The sequence below is a fragment of the Oncorhynchus mykiss genome, chromosome 19, assembly GCF_057628025.1.
Source record: "Oncorhynchus mykiss isolate SJ-2025 chromosome 19, ASM5762802v1, whole genome shotgun sequence".
NCBI lineage: Eukaryota > Metazoa > Chordata > Actinopteri > Salmoniformes > Salmonidae > Oncorhynchus > Oncorhynchus mykiss.
Genome location: NC_143040.1, coordinates 55,735,910 through 55,752,547, shown reverse-complemented (window position 1 = coordinate 55,752,547; position 16,638 = coordinate 55,735,910). Strand labels below are relative to the sequence as shown.

At 44.2% G+C, this 16,638-nt stretch overlaps 1 protein-coding gene across 1 annotated transcript in view; it reads left to right on the top strand.

The window, feature by feature from the left end:
• The first annotated feature begins 1,526 nt into the window (after nt 1-1,526).
• Nucleotides 1,527-16,638, top strand: part of LOC110498013 (chloride intracellular channel protein 4) — a 28,204-nt gene continuing 13,092 nt past the window's right edge. Inside the window, exon 1 of the mRNA XM_021574543.3 lies at nt 1,527-2,096. Within this exon, the coding sequence (XP_021430218.1) occupies nt 2,028-2,096 (69 nt within the window). The 5' untranslated portion in view covers nt 1,527-2,027. The remainder of the gene's footprint in view (nt 2,097-16,638) is intronic.

Here is a 16,638-nt window from a genome sequence, read left to right as displayed (position 1 = left end):
ATATTGCACAAATCTGGCCTTTATGGAAGAGTGGCAAGAAGAAAGACATTTCTTAAAGATATCCATAAAAAGTGTTGTTTAAAGTTTGCCACAAGCCACCTGGGAGACACACCAAACATGTGGAAGAAGGTGCTCTGGTCAGATGAAACCAAAATTGAACTTTTTGGCAACAATGCAAAACGTTATGTTTGGCGTAAAAGCAACACAGCTGAACACACCATCCCCACTGTCAAACATGGTGGTGGCAGCATCATGGTTTGGGCCTGCTTTTCTTCAGCAGGGACAGGGAAGATGGTTAAAATTGATGGGAAGATGGATGGAGCCAAATACAGGACCATTCTGGAAGAAAACCTGATGGAGTCTGCAAAAGACCTGAGACTGGGACGAAGATTTGTCTTCCAACAAGACAATGATCCAAAACATAAAGCAAAATCTACAATGGAATGGTTCAAAAATAAACATATCCAGGTGTTAGAATGGCCAAGTCAAAGTCCAGACCTGAATCCAATCGAGAATCTGTGGAAAGAACTGAAAACTACTGTTCACAAATGCTCTCCATCCAACCTCACTGAGCTCGAGCTGTTTTCCAAGGAGGAATGGGAAAAAATGTCAGTCTCTCGATGTGCAAAACTGACAGAGACATACCCCAAGCGACTTACAGCTGTAATCGCAGCAAAAGGTGGCGCTACAAAGTATTAACTTAAGGGGGCTGAATAATTCTGCACGCCCAATTTTTCAGTTTTTGATTTGTTAAAAAAGTTTGAAATATCCAATAAATGTCGTTCCACTTCATGATTGTGTCCCACTTGTTGTTGATTCTTCACAAAAAAATACAGTTTTATATCTTTATGTTTGAAGCCTGAAATGTGGCAAAAGGTCGCAAAGTTCAAGGGGGCCGAATACTTTCGCAAGGCACTGTATATTTAAGCAGTAACGCCCGAGGAGGTGTGGTATATGGCCAATATACAACGGCTAAAGACTGTTCATATGCGTGATGCAACACAGAGTGCCTGGACACAGCCCTTAGCCATGGTATCCCCGAGGTGCCTTATTGCTGTTATGAACAGGTTTCCAACGTAATTAGAGCAGTAAAAATAAACATTTTGTCATACCCGTGATATACGGTCTGTTATAAACTGGGTGGGTCGAGCCCTGAATGCTGATTGGCTGACAGTGGTGGTATATCAGACTGTATATCATGGGTATGACAAAACATTTATTTTTACTGCTCTAATTATGTTGGTAACCAGTTTAGAATAGCAATAAGGCACCTCGGGGGGTTTTGGTATATGGCCAGTATACCACAGCTAAAGGCACTCTGTGTTGCGTCATCCATAAGAACAACCCTCAGCCGTGGTATATTGGCCATATACCACACCCATGCCAAAGCATAAATGCTGAACAAAATTGCTTGGCTACAGTTGTTTAGATTGGTCTGCTAATACTAGTAAAGGCCCAGTGCACTACTTTTGTGATAAAAAAAATATTTTGGTTTATTGCAAGCACCCTCAGCACCCCTGCTTCCCGCGGCTGTGGATGCAAGGCTCGCACTTTGCCCAAAGGCGCATGCCGCACAGAGAGCGCAGCAGGCATCCTTCATCCATCAAGACTCCTCTCTGAAACCCTGCCCACATTTGTATTGTTTGCTCTGCAGAGGACATCACGCCTTTAAATATTATTCCCTCCCGTCCTCCTCTCTTCATCCTACTCCAGCACTCAAGCAATCAAAAAGACTGAAGAGTCAAAGGGATCAACGATCGCTGAACACTGAGGAAAGCGGTCAGTTTTGTAGACTGGCTGCACCAATAGCACATTGCTATATTCGTGGTCGACTTTCTCCTCCCAGCACCTCAGCACTCTTGTGTGAGAATTGCAGCGATTGTCCAGCTGGTCACTAGCCTTGGAAAAGCTGTTATCCGAATACTGCGCGGAAAGAGGGTGGCGAAGAAGAGCGAGTAGGCTGAAGATACACGTTTGTTGGAAAATAATATATATTTCATTTGGAACATTTTTAAGTTTAGTTCACAATGTCTCTGTCTGTACCCCATAATGGAATCAAGGCGGATAACGAACCCGTTATCGAGCTCTTTGTGAAGGTACGTCCCTGAATAGATTGTCCAGTAGCAGGCTCTCTTTCGGCCGTCGCATTCGGCATTGGGAAAAGTTTAGTTTGTTAATGATCAATATTCTTCTGAATAATAAGTTAGCATAATTATTATTAAGCCTACATTGACAAATATATTTAGTCGTTTGTGGATTTATCAGTAGAAAAATATATACTTTTATTTATTGGAGTGCGTAGGACAGTTACAAAAGTGGGCTGTCCTTATTTATGTACCATTTGGTTTTAGTTATATTGCTGCCATTTGCTTGCAAAAACGGTTGCCTGGAGAAGCGTAGTTTACCGTACATAGGTCTACACAAGTCAACGAGTCTTGCAAATAACATGGTGATAAGTTTGCCCAAGCCTTTTAAGATTTGTCACAATTTCAGTAGGTTCATTTGTTTTGTTGAAACTTCCCAAAGTGTGGCCATGTGGTTTTATGTCAGACGTGTAGGGCGGATACCACGGCCCTCTTCTCCCACCATAAGAGGGAGAGGAAGAAAAAAGCATCTCCCCTTTCAAGTGTGTCTCGATTTGGTACACATTTTTTTTATGAATAAGCTTGAATTGTAAATGTAATTGAAAGTTCAGCAATAGCCCTTAAATCAGCGAAACATTGTTGCATTCAATCAATCGATAAACCATACATTGTAGCACGGTTTGGTCGCATTGTGGTCAAAATAATTGCTGCCCTAGACTTAAATACAGAATTCCGGTCGTGGGATATCTGGGAGCTTAGTTGTTATTTTGTCATGTCGAGGCACACTTGAAAGGGGGATGGAACTTGTGATATTTGTCAATTTAAGAGAGAATGAACGAATATCTTATACAACTACTGTCATATGTTTATTATTAGGTCCTGCTTAGGCTGATAGTGATGGTGGTGTGGTGCAAATAAATGCAACAAAACAGACTTTCCCCTCCTCAAGTTTATAAGAAGTCGGAGAGTAAACTTCTGAAATGTACACAGGAAAGGGAAAGAAGCATTTGGCTCCCACAATATTCTCCCTCACCAAGTCTGCCAGAATGAGGATACCTCCCCCTTCTTAGTTGGCATACATTAGCGATGAAGTAATACAGCTTGTAGTGTATGTGAGGAAGATCTTTGAACTTGCATTTCGATCAATCTAAAGTTACTAATTTAAAAAAAGGTATATGAACTAGACTAGAAAATTCGGGACATCAGACTGATATCTGACTTAGAATAGGACTGAAATATTTTATAAACTCCCATTAACCCTATTTGTGATCTGTAAATGTTTTTGATTTTCTTCTGCCAGTTGCTTGGCAGAGCGGGAAACGAGCGGGAGAGGGAAAACAGGAGGAGGGGGTGTAACCCCGGGGGAATGGAGGGGTGAGTGGGTTTGGGGGCCTGAATTCATTTAGGGAAAAACGTCAGAGGCCTTTTGCCTGCAAACAAGCTTTAATGGTGATGTAAACTCACTGCCCCCCTCCAAGCAGTGTTTCACTAGTGATTATGATCATCACTGGTTATGATGCTGCTGACAGTGAGATCTTGATACATGTGTCTCTTTTCTGCAAGAAATGGGTGAATGGCAATAGACAGACTCACGATCTGTCAGATGACTCATTCACTTTTTGCAATATGACTGCAGTTATGGCGGACACAGGATCTAGCAGTCTGCCTTCTTCATCGGCCTGTGTGAGAAAGGAGACGGAGACAACTCTATACCTAATTGTTATCACAGATTGGTCAAAAACTCTTTGCCCTGTTCTGTTCGGTGCTTGGGTTCAGTAGACAGATGGGATCTCTCTCTTTCTCTCTCTTTATCCTCCTTTGTTCTCATCTACTGACACAGAGGTGATCTTCAGCGTCCAGGAGAGAGGCCTTTGTTGAGGGAGGATGAGTGTTCTGTATTGATAATGCTGGACTGTTTGCCTTTGGCCACTGGGCTTTCACTGCATAACAGAAGACAGGGTGGTGTTAGCGACAGCCAGCTACGGCTAGCTAGCTACCTCAGAGTGAGCCACCCCTCGCATTCAGGAGCAGTTACATCATCCCTGGTGACGCCACACATGTGACTACAACCACTCTCCCGCACCTCTCCCTCTGTTACTGTGCTGTGTGATCTTTCTCTGCTGCACTTGTGTACACAAGATCTTCCCCCATTGTCCGGGTGTGTGAAAGATAGTAAACTAAAATCCAAATGCTAATTTGAGTGTCCAGGATTTTCTACTCACACTGTTTACTGTTGGTTTAGCCAGGAGTCTATGGAAATTGTTTGGATTGTAGAAGTGAGTTCAGACCTCAAGGTTTTATAGATGCGGAATTCCAGAATTAACCTGACGTCAATTTAACCCTTGATCCCCTGCAGATGAATTATTGTTTTACAGTAGGCATACACATACTAAGTAAATGGTGTTGATCTCAGTTGGCTCTTGATTCCTCCTCATAGCAGTCAAATAGGTAGTTAGTAATGTCTGCCATCTGTTTGCTCATATGAGACAGTTGGTTTGCAAACTGTAATTGGGATATCTGGCCAAGAGAAAGTTGAACTGCAAGTGGTTATGCAGAATGATACCCAGCCTGAGATTTTAATGAAGGCTTGAAGACTCCCGTGGTGTCATTTTGATGGCTCAAATCCAATCTGACCCCTACTGTACCCATCCAGCCCTACCACACCTCAGGCTGAATCATCCCTCCTGACTACCCTCTCTGGAAGTGTGGTCACTTTTCCTTGATGACTCATATTATCTCGAGACTCAGGGCATCGGCCATTTATAGGCAGACAAATGCACAATGGCCACTCAATCACCCAGCACCCATATACCTTAGTTACTGAATGAAACATGAAGCAATACAGATAACTCCACAGATGAAACCAGAAATGACATGCTTTCAATCTTTAGTTTGTATGTTACCTTTGTATGCTGTCTCTCTGCCAGCAAGTTTGCCAAGGGCAAGGCTGTTTCATGCTGGGATAAAGGCACAACTCCACCGCCTATCAATAATGACAACAGTGACAATAAACATTGGAAGTAATCTACTATGTCCCTGTCTGTGTTATGTGCTGCTGGAGAGAGTCACACGGACACCATGGCAACAGAGCCCAATAATGTACCATTCACCGCTTTTTAAAGAACACCTGCAGGGATGTCTTCCCAGGATAACATCCTGAAGGTCAGCACACTTCTCCCTCAGTCTCAGACCAGAGAGATGTCACGGAAAGAGCTGCTCATGTCCTGCACTTCTCTCCCAGTACTGTCTCCGTGTCTATATGTCTCTGTATTTGTAAACTCAGCAAAAAAAGAAACAGCCCTTTTTCAGGACCCTGTCTTTCAAAGATAATTAGTAAAAATCTAAATAACTTCACAGATCTTCATTGTAAAGGGTTTAAACACTGTTCCCATGCTTGTTCAATGAACCATGAACATGCACCTGTGGAACGGTCGTTAAGACACTAACAGCTTACAGATGGTAGTCAATTAAGGTCACAGTTATGAAAACTTAGGACACTAAAGAGGCCTTTCTACTGACTCTGAAAAACACCAAAAGAAAGATGCCCAGGGTCCCTGCTCATCCGCGTGAACGTGCCTTAGTCATGCTGCAAGGAGGCATGAGGACTGCAGATGTGGCCAGGGCAATAAATTGCAATGTCCGTACAGGGAGACAGGACGGACAGCTGATCGTCCTCGCAGTGACAGACCACGTGTAACAACACCTGCACAGGATCGGTACATCCGAACATCACACCTGCAGGGCAGGTACAGGATGGCAACAACAACTGCCCGAGTTACACCAGGAACACACAATCCCTCCATCAGTGCTCAGACTGTATGCAATAGGCTGAGGGAGGCAGGACTGAGGGATTATAGGCTTGTTGTAAGGCAGGTCCTCACCAAACATCACCGGCAACAACGTTGCCTATGGGCATAAACCCACTGTCGCTGGACCAGACAGGACTGGCAAAAAGGGCTCTTCACTGACAAGTCGCGGTTTTGTCTCATCAGGGGTGATGGTCGGATTAGTTTATCGTCGAAGGAATGAGCGTTACACCGAGGCCTGTACTCTGGAGTGGGATCGATTTGGAGGTGGAGGGTTTGTCATGGTCTGGGGCGGTGTGTCACAGCATCATCGGACTGAGCTTGTTGTCATTGCAGGCAATCTCAACGCTGTGCATTCCAGGGAAGACATCCTCCTCCTTTATGTGGTACCCTTCCTGCAGGCTCATCCTGACATGACCCTCCAGCATGACAATGCCACCAGCCATACTGCTCATTCTGTGCGTGATTTCATGCAAGACAGGAATATCAGTGTTCTACCATGGCCAGCAAAGAGCCCAGATCTCAATCCCATTGAGCACGTCTGGGACCTGTTGGATCGGAGGGTGAGTGCTAGGGCCATTCCCCCCAGAAATGTCCGGAAACTTGCAGGTACCTTGGTGGAAGAGTGACGGTAACATTTCACAGCAAGAATTGGCAAATCTGGTGCAGTCCATGAGGAGGAGATGCACTGCAGTACTGGTGGCCACACCAGATACTGACTGTTACTTTTGATTTTGACTCCCCCTTTGTTAAGGGACACATTATTCAATTTCTGTTAGTCACATGTCTGTGTAACTTGTTCAGTTTATGTCTCAGTTGTTGAATCTTGTTATGTTCATACAAATATTTACACATGTTAAGTTTGCTGAAAATTAACGCAGTTGACAGTGAGAGGACATTTCTTTTCTTGCTGAGTTTATTTGTATTTCTCATGGTTCCCCATTAGCTGCCGCCAAAGCAGCAGATACTCTTCCTGGGGTCCAGCAAAATTAAGGCAGTTTATACAATTTTAAAAACATTCACAGATTTCACAACAACACACTGCGTGCCCTCGGGCCCCTACTCCACCACTAAAACGTATCTACAGTGCTAAATCCATGTGTATGTATAGTGTGTATGTTATCGTGTGTGTGTGTGTGTGTGTATTCATGTGTCTGTGCCAATGTTTTTGTTCCTTCACAGTTCCCGCAGTAGCATAAGGTGTTTTTTATATATATAAAAAAAATCTAATTGAACTGCTTGTGTCAGTTACTTGATGTGGAACAAAGTTACATGTAGTCATGGCTCTATGTAGTACTGTGTGCCTCCCATAGTCTGTTCTGGACTTGGGGTCTCTGAAGAGACCTCTTGTGGCATGTCTTGTGGGGGTATGCATGGGGTGTCAGCTCGGTCCAAATACAATGTTTTTAGTTTTACAAATATTAAGGGCTAACTTGTTCCTTGCCACCCACTCTGAAACTAACTGCAGCTCTTTGTTGAGTGTTGCAGTCATTTCAGTCTCTGTAGTAGCTGACGTGTATAGTGTTGAGTCATTCTCATACATAGACACTATGGCTTTACTCAAAGTCAGGGGCATGTCGTTAGTAAAAATTGATAAAAGCAAGGGGCCTGAACAGCTACCCTGGGGAATTCCTGACTCTAACTTGATTATATTTGAGAGGCTTCCATTAAAGAACACCCTCTGTGTTCTGTTAGACAAGTAACTCTTTATCTACATTACAGTAGGGGGTGTAAAGCCATTACACATACATTTTTTTTCCAGCAGCAGACTATGATCGATAATGTCAAAAGCTGCACTGAAGTCTAACAAGACAGCCCCCACAATCATTTTGTCATCAACTTCTCTCAGCCAATCATCAGTCATTTGTGTAAGTGCTGTGCTTGTTGAGTGTCCTTCCCTATAAGCATGCTGAAATTATGTTGTCAATTTGTTTAATGTTAAATAGCACATTGCATGTGACTCCATGTAATGTGAGATCTTCCATCAAAGGTTAATAATAGTTTGGCATGAGAATTATTAGGAACATATTTGAATAGCTTGAATATGTTTTGTTTAATCTTTGCCCTCCTTTGCCTCTGCTTAGTCATGCATGTCATTATGTTGTAAGATCCAGTTAAAACACCATCAATAAACGGAACTGTTTTTTGGCCTCACAAGTATATTCTAGTATTAACTTGCCCTCAACCTTTTTTTCTGCATGTCAATCTTAATTTGCCCCTTGTTTGCATATTTACCTGAATCTTTCAGCGTAAAGACATTCTTTCTTCCCCGGGGTGACAATTTGAAGCCAATTGAGAGTAGCCAGTTTTTATAGTCAAATCAATATAGCAGTTTATTCTCCCCAAGCACTATTGTACTGCTGTAGTCAGCATCATGAGTTAGGGGACAAAGATTAATTGTCTGTTGTTATGTAGCGCTGCTGTTAACTGTGAGCGGTAGCTCTTCTCTGCACTATGGACTTGCTCCTCCAGCATCTGGGCTTCAAAATGCTTCATCATTGAAACTGTCAGGACTGGGCCTTGGCCAAATGTACCCAGCAATGTACCACAACACAAGATTAGGGGGATTTCTTATGATACTGTGTGTCTGTGTGCTCATGCCATCCTGTTCAGAGGAAAGGCTCGGTGCCTCATGCCATCCTGTTCAGAGGAAAGGCTCGGTGCCTCATGCCATCCTGTTCAGAGGAAAGGCTCGGTGCCTCATGCCATCCTGTTCAGAGGAAAGGCTCGGTGCCTCATGCCATCCTGTTAAGAGGAAAGGCTCGGTGCCTCATGCCATCCTGTTCAGAGGAAAGGCTCGGTGCCTCATGCCATCCTGTTCAGAGGAAAGGCTCGGTGCCTGTCGGGAGGAAGTTGCCATTTTAATCCTTCTGGTCCCAAGCAAGCCCTCTGCTAATGAGGCATTTATCTTGTAGACCAATGGCAGGAAACAAGATTGGCTTAGAACAACAAGAAATGAGGGAGAATGATGGATAGGGAGTGAGAAAATGGAGAAGAGAGGGGGGACATAGCAAAGGGTTTAGGATGTGTTGGGAAAGGGCAGGCAACAATTCGGACTGAAATTCAACTTTATAGATCAGATTTAAACAAGTTTACAAATAGACATGGCCTCTGACATCTTTAGCTCTCTGTTACATCAACTTCGCTAAGAGGGTGCTCGAGTGCTCAACCTCAGAAATGAGGAGAATCTACCCTCGAGGCAGGCAGTGTAACCCAATCTGTCACTACCCGATCCCCTCTGCTCATGTTTCACATGCTGCCTGCATCCTCACAGCACCACACTAGTAAAATGAGTGACAGTGAGCCATGCCTAGTGTAGATAACCCTTAGTGAGCTATCCAAACATAGAGAATAGAGTAGCAAGGGACCAACCGGACCCATCCCTCTAACTCCCTCCTTCACTCTATCCACATCAATTTCTCTGTCATTTAAAGCCATGTTTGGTTTTCAGTGTCAGTGGGTGAACTGCTCTAGCCACTAGGTCCATAGTATGCTAATTATACAATTTAACCTATACTTCTACACCTTTTACAATCGTGTGGATGGGCTACTCAAGTCAACCACTTACAGTACTTGGCATTGTTACTGTAAGAATGAGCTCATAAGCTTTGGGACATCTTTGTGTGTGTGCCAGACTCTGGATCAGAATGAAACGCTACAGTAGGTCAAAGGTGGGTTGTCTGGTGTTCTGGCCAGTTGGACCAAATACTTAAAATGAGCAATGAGGCTAATGTTTGTTTGTGTGTCCATGGTGCAGGCATAGCTGCCATGTCAAACTGGCTAACCCCCATAGTACAATGTTTGAGCAAAAGGGTGGTTCTTTAAAGTGGTCTAGACTAGCCATCTTTTCAGGGAACCACCATATTTTGTATTGATGTTGCCTCTATCATATGCATGTTGAACAGTGGAGGCTGCTGATGGGAGGATGGCTCATAATAATGGCCGGAATGGAGTGAATGGAATGGTATCAAACACAGTGTTTTCATCTGTTTTATACCACGCCATTCCAGCCATTATTATGAACCATCCTCCCCTCCCCAGCCTCCACTAATGTTGAAGACTACATGTAGTGTTTTAATGATGTGTGTGTACAGAGTGAGTGGGACTGGGATGGTCGGTGAGTAATGCAGTGTGTGTCTCGGAATCATCTGTCTGGGGTCTGTTATTTTGTAAGGCGGTGGAGAGTCACAGCACAGCCTGACCTCAGTGTTTGTGTTGGAACAAACTCTTTAAACGACAGTCACAGGGAGATGAGCAGAACGGTTTCATCTTCACATCTCCTGCACGTGTCTCTCTCTTTTTCTCCCTCCCCTGTTTCTGTCTTATTCTTTGCTTCTTACTTTACTTGAGTCATGTTTCACTCAACTTTATCCCTGACTTTCAGTTATAATTTCATACTGTGTTATTATTCTTAACCTGGAGAGAGTAATGGGTCATGTTACTGATAACTCAGTCAGCTAAATTTGATCCCTCTCCACCCCTCGGTCAGTGTCCCAATTAACCTTTCATGTTGCAAGCCATACCTCCACTACCTCTGTAGGCCTGTCTGTCTGGGAGACGTTAGGTTCTGTCTGGGAGATGTTTGGTTTCCACTCCATGACGTCCACATGAATCAGAGGCACACCAGGGTGTGTTGCATTTCCTTCCCGTAGGGTCTGACTCCTCCACACTCTCATCCTTTGGACCACAGACCCAGCCACAGCCACCCAGCCATAGCCAAGTCCGCCTTTGTCCCAGCCCTTCCCTTCCAAGTAACAGGCCCACCTCAGCCAACTCTGCCGATACCAGTCCACCAAACCAAGCCCAACTTCAGCCAGCCCAGTCCTCCCAGCCCAGCCCAGTCTGCATGCTTGTCCAGCCCAGAGTAGGCGTGACATAACATGATGTGGCTCTTCCCTTCCCAGAGGAAATTCCTCCTGTGTCACTGGGAGAGAGATGAGAGGAGAACAGCGGAGCACTTGTTGGCCAGCCGGCCAGCTCCATATTTGGTAAAAGTGTGGCTTGAATTTGAGCCCACCCAATTTAGAATGTTAAGTGTGAGTGAAGGGGAGGATATGACCGTCATTTTACTAAAATTAGTCCTGGAGCAGACTGGGCAGAACTCTCCAAAGGAAAAACAACAGACATGCTACCGGTCCCAGTCTAAAGCTTTGATCTCCCACCACTTTGGTTGAGTGGAGTATTTTGGCCTCAATGATGAGGACTTTTTAAAAGGTTAGGTGGATGATCGTTATTACAAAGGCACTGATGAAAATGACCTGACTGGTAATTTATACAATCCCTAAAGTGAGCTGCTGAGAGAGAGGGAGGCGGAGTGGGACATCTCATGATTTTCTTGCTGATGTTCCTAGCCATAAAACGTTATGGGGCGTGAGAAAAATACACTGTTTGTGTATACCAGTTAAAAGGCTGAGTAGCCAGTTTATTAAAATATCCTGAAGCTAACTACAGTGCATTCAGAAACTATTCAGACCACTTTTTTCCAAATTTTGTTGGACGCTTGGACATACGGCCAAATTCTCCAAAACTATGGTACAATTCTCTGGCAACAGCTCTGGAGGACATTCCTGCAGTTAGCATGCCAATTGCACGCTCCCTAAAAACTTGAGACCTGTGGCAGTGTGCTGTGTGACAAAACTGCACATTTTAGAGTGGCCTTTTATTGTCCTCAGCAATGTTCCCTCAAATTGTTTTCAGCACTGAGAAAACTTGAACATTGTGAAAATTCTGTGCAACTTCCAGCGCGCGTTTACTGTGAACACTTGAGGCTGTACCTGCTTTAAGTCAGTTTTAACAGTGGCCAAGTGGGCTACTGTGGCTATTTGGTCATAATGTAGGTCTACCAAATCAAATCTAATCAAATTTTATTTGTCACATACACATGGTTAGCAGATGTTAATGCGAGTGTAGCGAAATGCTTGTGCTTCTAGTTCCGACAATGCAGTAATAACCAACAAGTAATCTAGCTAACAATTCCAAAACTACTACCTTATAGACACAAGTGTAAGGGGATAAAGAATATGTACATAAAGATATATGAATGAGTGATGGTACAGAGCGGCATAGGCAAGATACAGTAGATGGTATTGAGTGCAGTATATACATATGAGATGAGTATGTAAACAAAGTGGCATAGTTAAAGTGGCTAGTGATACATGTATTACATAAAGATGCAGTAGATGATATAGAGTACAGTATATACATATACATATGAGATGAATAATGTAGGGTATGTAAACATTATATTAAAGTGGCTAGTGATATATTTTACATCATTTCCCATCAATTCCCATTATTAAAGTGACTGGAGTTGAGTCAGTGTGTTGGCAGCAGCCACTCAATGTTAGTGGTGGCTGTTTAACAGTCTGATGGCCTTGAGATAGAAGCTGTTTTTCAGTCTCTCGGTCCCAGCTTTGATGCACCTATACTGACCTCGCCTTCTGGATGATAGCGGAGTGAACAGGCAGTGGCTCGGGTGGTTGTTGTCCTTGATGATCTTTATGGCCTTCCTGTGACATCGGGTGGTGTAGGTGTCCTGGAGGGCAGGTAGTTTGCCCCCGGTGATGCGTTGTGCAGACCTCACTACCCTCTGGAGAGCCTTACGGTTGTGGGCGGAGCAGTTGCCGTACCAGGCGGTGATACAGCCCGACAGGATGCTCTCGATTGTGCATCTGTAGAAGTTTGTGAGTGCTTTTGGTGACAAGCCAAATTTCTTCAGCCTCCTCAGGTTGAAGAGGCGCTGCTGCGCCTTCTTCACGATGCTGTCTGTGTGGGTGGACCAATTCAGTTTGTCTGTGATGTGTACGCCGAGGAACTTAAAACTTACTACCCTCTCCACTACTGTTCCATCGATGTGGATAGGGGGGTGTTCCCTCTGCTGTTTCCTGAAGTCCACAATCATCTCCTTAGTTTTGTTGACGTTGAGTGTGAGGTTATTTTCCTGACACCACACTCCGAGGGTCCTCACCTCCTCCCTGTAGGCCGTCTCGTCGTTGTTGGTAATCAAGCCTACCACTGTTGTGTCGTCCGCAAACTTGATGATTGAGTTGGAGGCGTGCGTGGCCACGCAGTCGAGGGTGAACAGGGAGTACAGGAGAGGGCTCAGAACGCACCCTTGTGGGGCCCCAGTGTTCAGGATCAGCGTGGTGTAAATGTTGTTGCCTACCCTCACCACCTGGGGGCGGCCCGTCAGGAAGTACAGTACCCAGTTGCACAGGGCGGGGTCGAGACCCAGGGTCTCGAGCTTGATGACGAGCTTGGAGGGCACTATGGTGTTAAATGCCGAGCTGTAGTCGATGAACAGCATTCTCACATAGGTATTCCTCTTGTCCAGATGGGTTAGGGCAGTGTGCAGTGTGGTTGAGATTGCATCGTCTGTGGACCTATTTGGGCGGTAAGCAAATTGGAGTGGGTCTAGGGTGTCAGGTAGGGTGGAGGTGATATGGTCCTTGACTAGTCTCTCAAAGCACTTCATGATGACGGAAGTGAGTGCTACGGGGCGGTAGTCGTTTAGCTCAGTTACCTTAGCTTTCTTGGGAACAGGAACAATGGTGGCCCTTTTGAAGCATGTGGGAACAACAGACTGGGATAGGGATTGATTGAATATGTCCGTAAACACACCAGCCAGCTGGTCTGCGCATGCTCTAAGGGCGCGGCTGGGGATGCCGTCTGGGCCTGCAGCCTTGCGAGGGTTGACACGTTTAAATGTTTTCCTCACGTCGGCTGCAGTGAAGGAGAGTCCGCATGTTTTAGTTGCGGGCCGTGTCAGTGGCACTGTATTGTCCTCAAAGCTGGCAAAAAAGTTATGTAGTCTGCCTGGGAGCAAGACATCCTGGTCCGTGACGGGCTGGTTTTCTTTTTGTAATCCGTGATTGACTGTAGACCCTGCCACATACCTCTTGTGTCTGAGCCGTTGAATTGAGATTCTACTTTGTCTCTATACTGACGCTTAGCTTGTTTGATTGCCTTGCGGAGGGAATAGTTACACTGTTTGTATTTGGTCATGTTTCCGGTCACCTTGCCCTGATTAAAAGCAGTGGTTCTGGCTTTCAGTTTCACGCGAATGCTGCCATCAATCCACGGTTTCTGGTTTGGGAATGTTTTAATCGTTGCTATGGGAACAACATCTTCAACGCACGTTCTAATGAACTCGCTCACCGAATCAGCGTACTCGTCAATGTTGTTGTCTGACGCAATACGAAACATATCCCAGTCCACGTGATGGAAGCAGTCTTGGAGTGTGGAATCAGATTGGTCGGACCAGCGTTGAACAGACCTCAGTGCGGGAGCTTCTTGTTTTAGTTTCTGTCTGTAGGCAGGGATCAACAAAATGGAGTCGTGGTCAGCTTTTCCGAAAGGAGGGCGGGGCAGGGCCTTATATGCGTCGTGGAAGTTAGAATAGCAGTGATCCAAGGTTTTTCCAGCCCTGGTTGCACAATCGATATGCTGATAAAATTTAGGGAGTCTTGTTTTCAGATTAGCCTTGTTAAAATCCCCAGCTACAATGAATGCAGCCTCCGGATAAATGGATTCCAGTTTGCAAAGAGTCAAATAAAGTTCGTTCAGAGCCATCGATGTGTCTGCTTGGGGGGGAATATATGCGGCTGTGATTATAATCGAAGAGAATTCCCTTGGTAGATAATGCCAGAGTGGCCTACCATCAAAAACTATGGAGAAAATGTATCCCATAACATTTTAACATGGGAATAGCGGTTCTGTCATTCAGCCTACAGTAGCAGCCAATATGGGATGTTCAATGTAGGCCTACATAAAAAAAAAAAAACTTTTGAAAAAAACATGCTTGGCTTGACATTAATCTGTTTATCTACTTATCCTTCAGACAAGGAGGTGACTGAACATGTTTTTTGTGTTGTTTGATGCAAGAAACCACTTTACAAAATAAATGCATTATTATTCCAATACCATTATTACAGAGAATCAGACAAATTATGCTACCCTCTGACTATTGGCTACTTAGCTTATTAAAGCTTGTCTCAAAATACAACACTGCCCATTCAAGACAAAAAAAAGCTCTTCACTTGACTGATTGGTTATGCTGCACTGGTCTGTGTAGAGTACGGGCTGAGTCGTATTCAATAGAATCCTACTCTGATGCGTTCTGCCTACAACATTATCTCTTGCATAGTTTGTTTTGTTTCGGTATGTTGCATTGAAAGTGGCTAATATTGCGTTGATTCGATCACAATTGCCACAGTAAAGGGAAACATGAATAGTGTTAAATAACAGGGAAAACTCAAGAAAGTTGAGTTGAGTTCAATCTCGTGCTTTTCTCAGTCTTGGGCCACTGTGTGCCTGCACACGCAAGCAGCTTAGAGGGAACATAAGTCCCCAGCACAAGGTGCACCTGTGTAATGATCATGCTATTTAATCAGCTTCTTGATATGCATCACCTGTCAGGTGGATGGATTAACTTGGCAAAGGAGAAATGCTCACTAACAGGAATGCAACCAAATTTGTCCACCAATTTTGAGAGAAATAAGCTTTTTGTGCGAATAGAAAACTCCTGGCACTTTTTTTTTCAGCTCATGAAACATGGGAACAACACTTTACATGCATTTATATTTTTGTTCAATATAGTTGTGATATAGTTGTACCATCAGTCTTGACATGGCTCAAGACTGTCTTTACACCAGTAGCTCTACCATCAGACCGTGTCAGGGGGGAAGTGATATCATGATCTATGACCTCTCCACTGGTGACCTGGCAGTATGTGTGTCTCCTGTAGATGGGGGACTGACTGAGGTCTCATTGTGCGCCGGTGGGCGTCCCTGGAAATTCTGTGACTTCGGCATGAGTCATCCTCTCCAACGGACAGACAGCTGTGTGTGTGTGTGACGTGACCGTTTGTGTGCGTGTGTGTGCATACACGTGTCGATCCGTGTCTCTGTTGATTCAGGTTCTCTCATTACTTTCATATCAAAAGCCTAACGTTCATTGGTAATTGCCAGCTTTTGTAGCACGTGTTGCTTGCTGTAAGTGAAATGGGCCTATTCAAACCAAAAGAACATTGGGACAATGTGTAATCTCTGAGGAATTTATGTGGAATATGATGCAATCATCAGCAACTCCTGACTAATTTTAACATGAAAAGTAAGAAGATAAATGGATAGTGCTAGGCTATTTCGTGTAGTGAATGATACTTGTTCAGTAATATTTCTAAATAAGTAATTTTTTTACCACATATAACATGTGAAATTACGATTACTGTTGAATCCCAGATTCTGGTTTGTTTTCTGGAAACTGTGTGATCTCATGACCATATTAGGTGCTGGCCCAAAATAATTTATTTCCTCACTTCAAATTTTATTGGTCTGTTTTTTTATCCATTGACACCCACAGAACTGTCCACGAACAAAAGAGCTCTGTGCCTTTCCTCCATATTCCTGCTTGTTATTCCCCACAAGGACCTCTGTATTCACACTGGTGAATGTAACGGTTCTGAGACACTGCTCAGAGCAATGGAAACTTGAGAGAGAACAGTGTTAAGATGGCCTGTTTCACCACCCAGAGAGACAGAACTAAGCCATGATTCATTGACAATTAAGGGCTTCAGACAGGGGTTACAGTGACACTGAACTGTCTCATTACGCACACCTGATTCCAATTCCCCTGATTAGTAATTGTATACATGTGCCCTCTTGTCACAATTGTCTTGTCGGTTATTGTTCCCAAGTTTGTGGGTCTTGTCAGTACCTGTGGTTTTGGTGCTGAGTGTACAGTGTACTCGT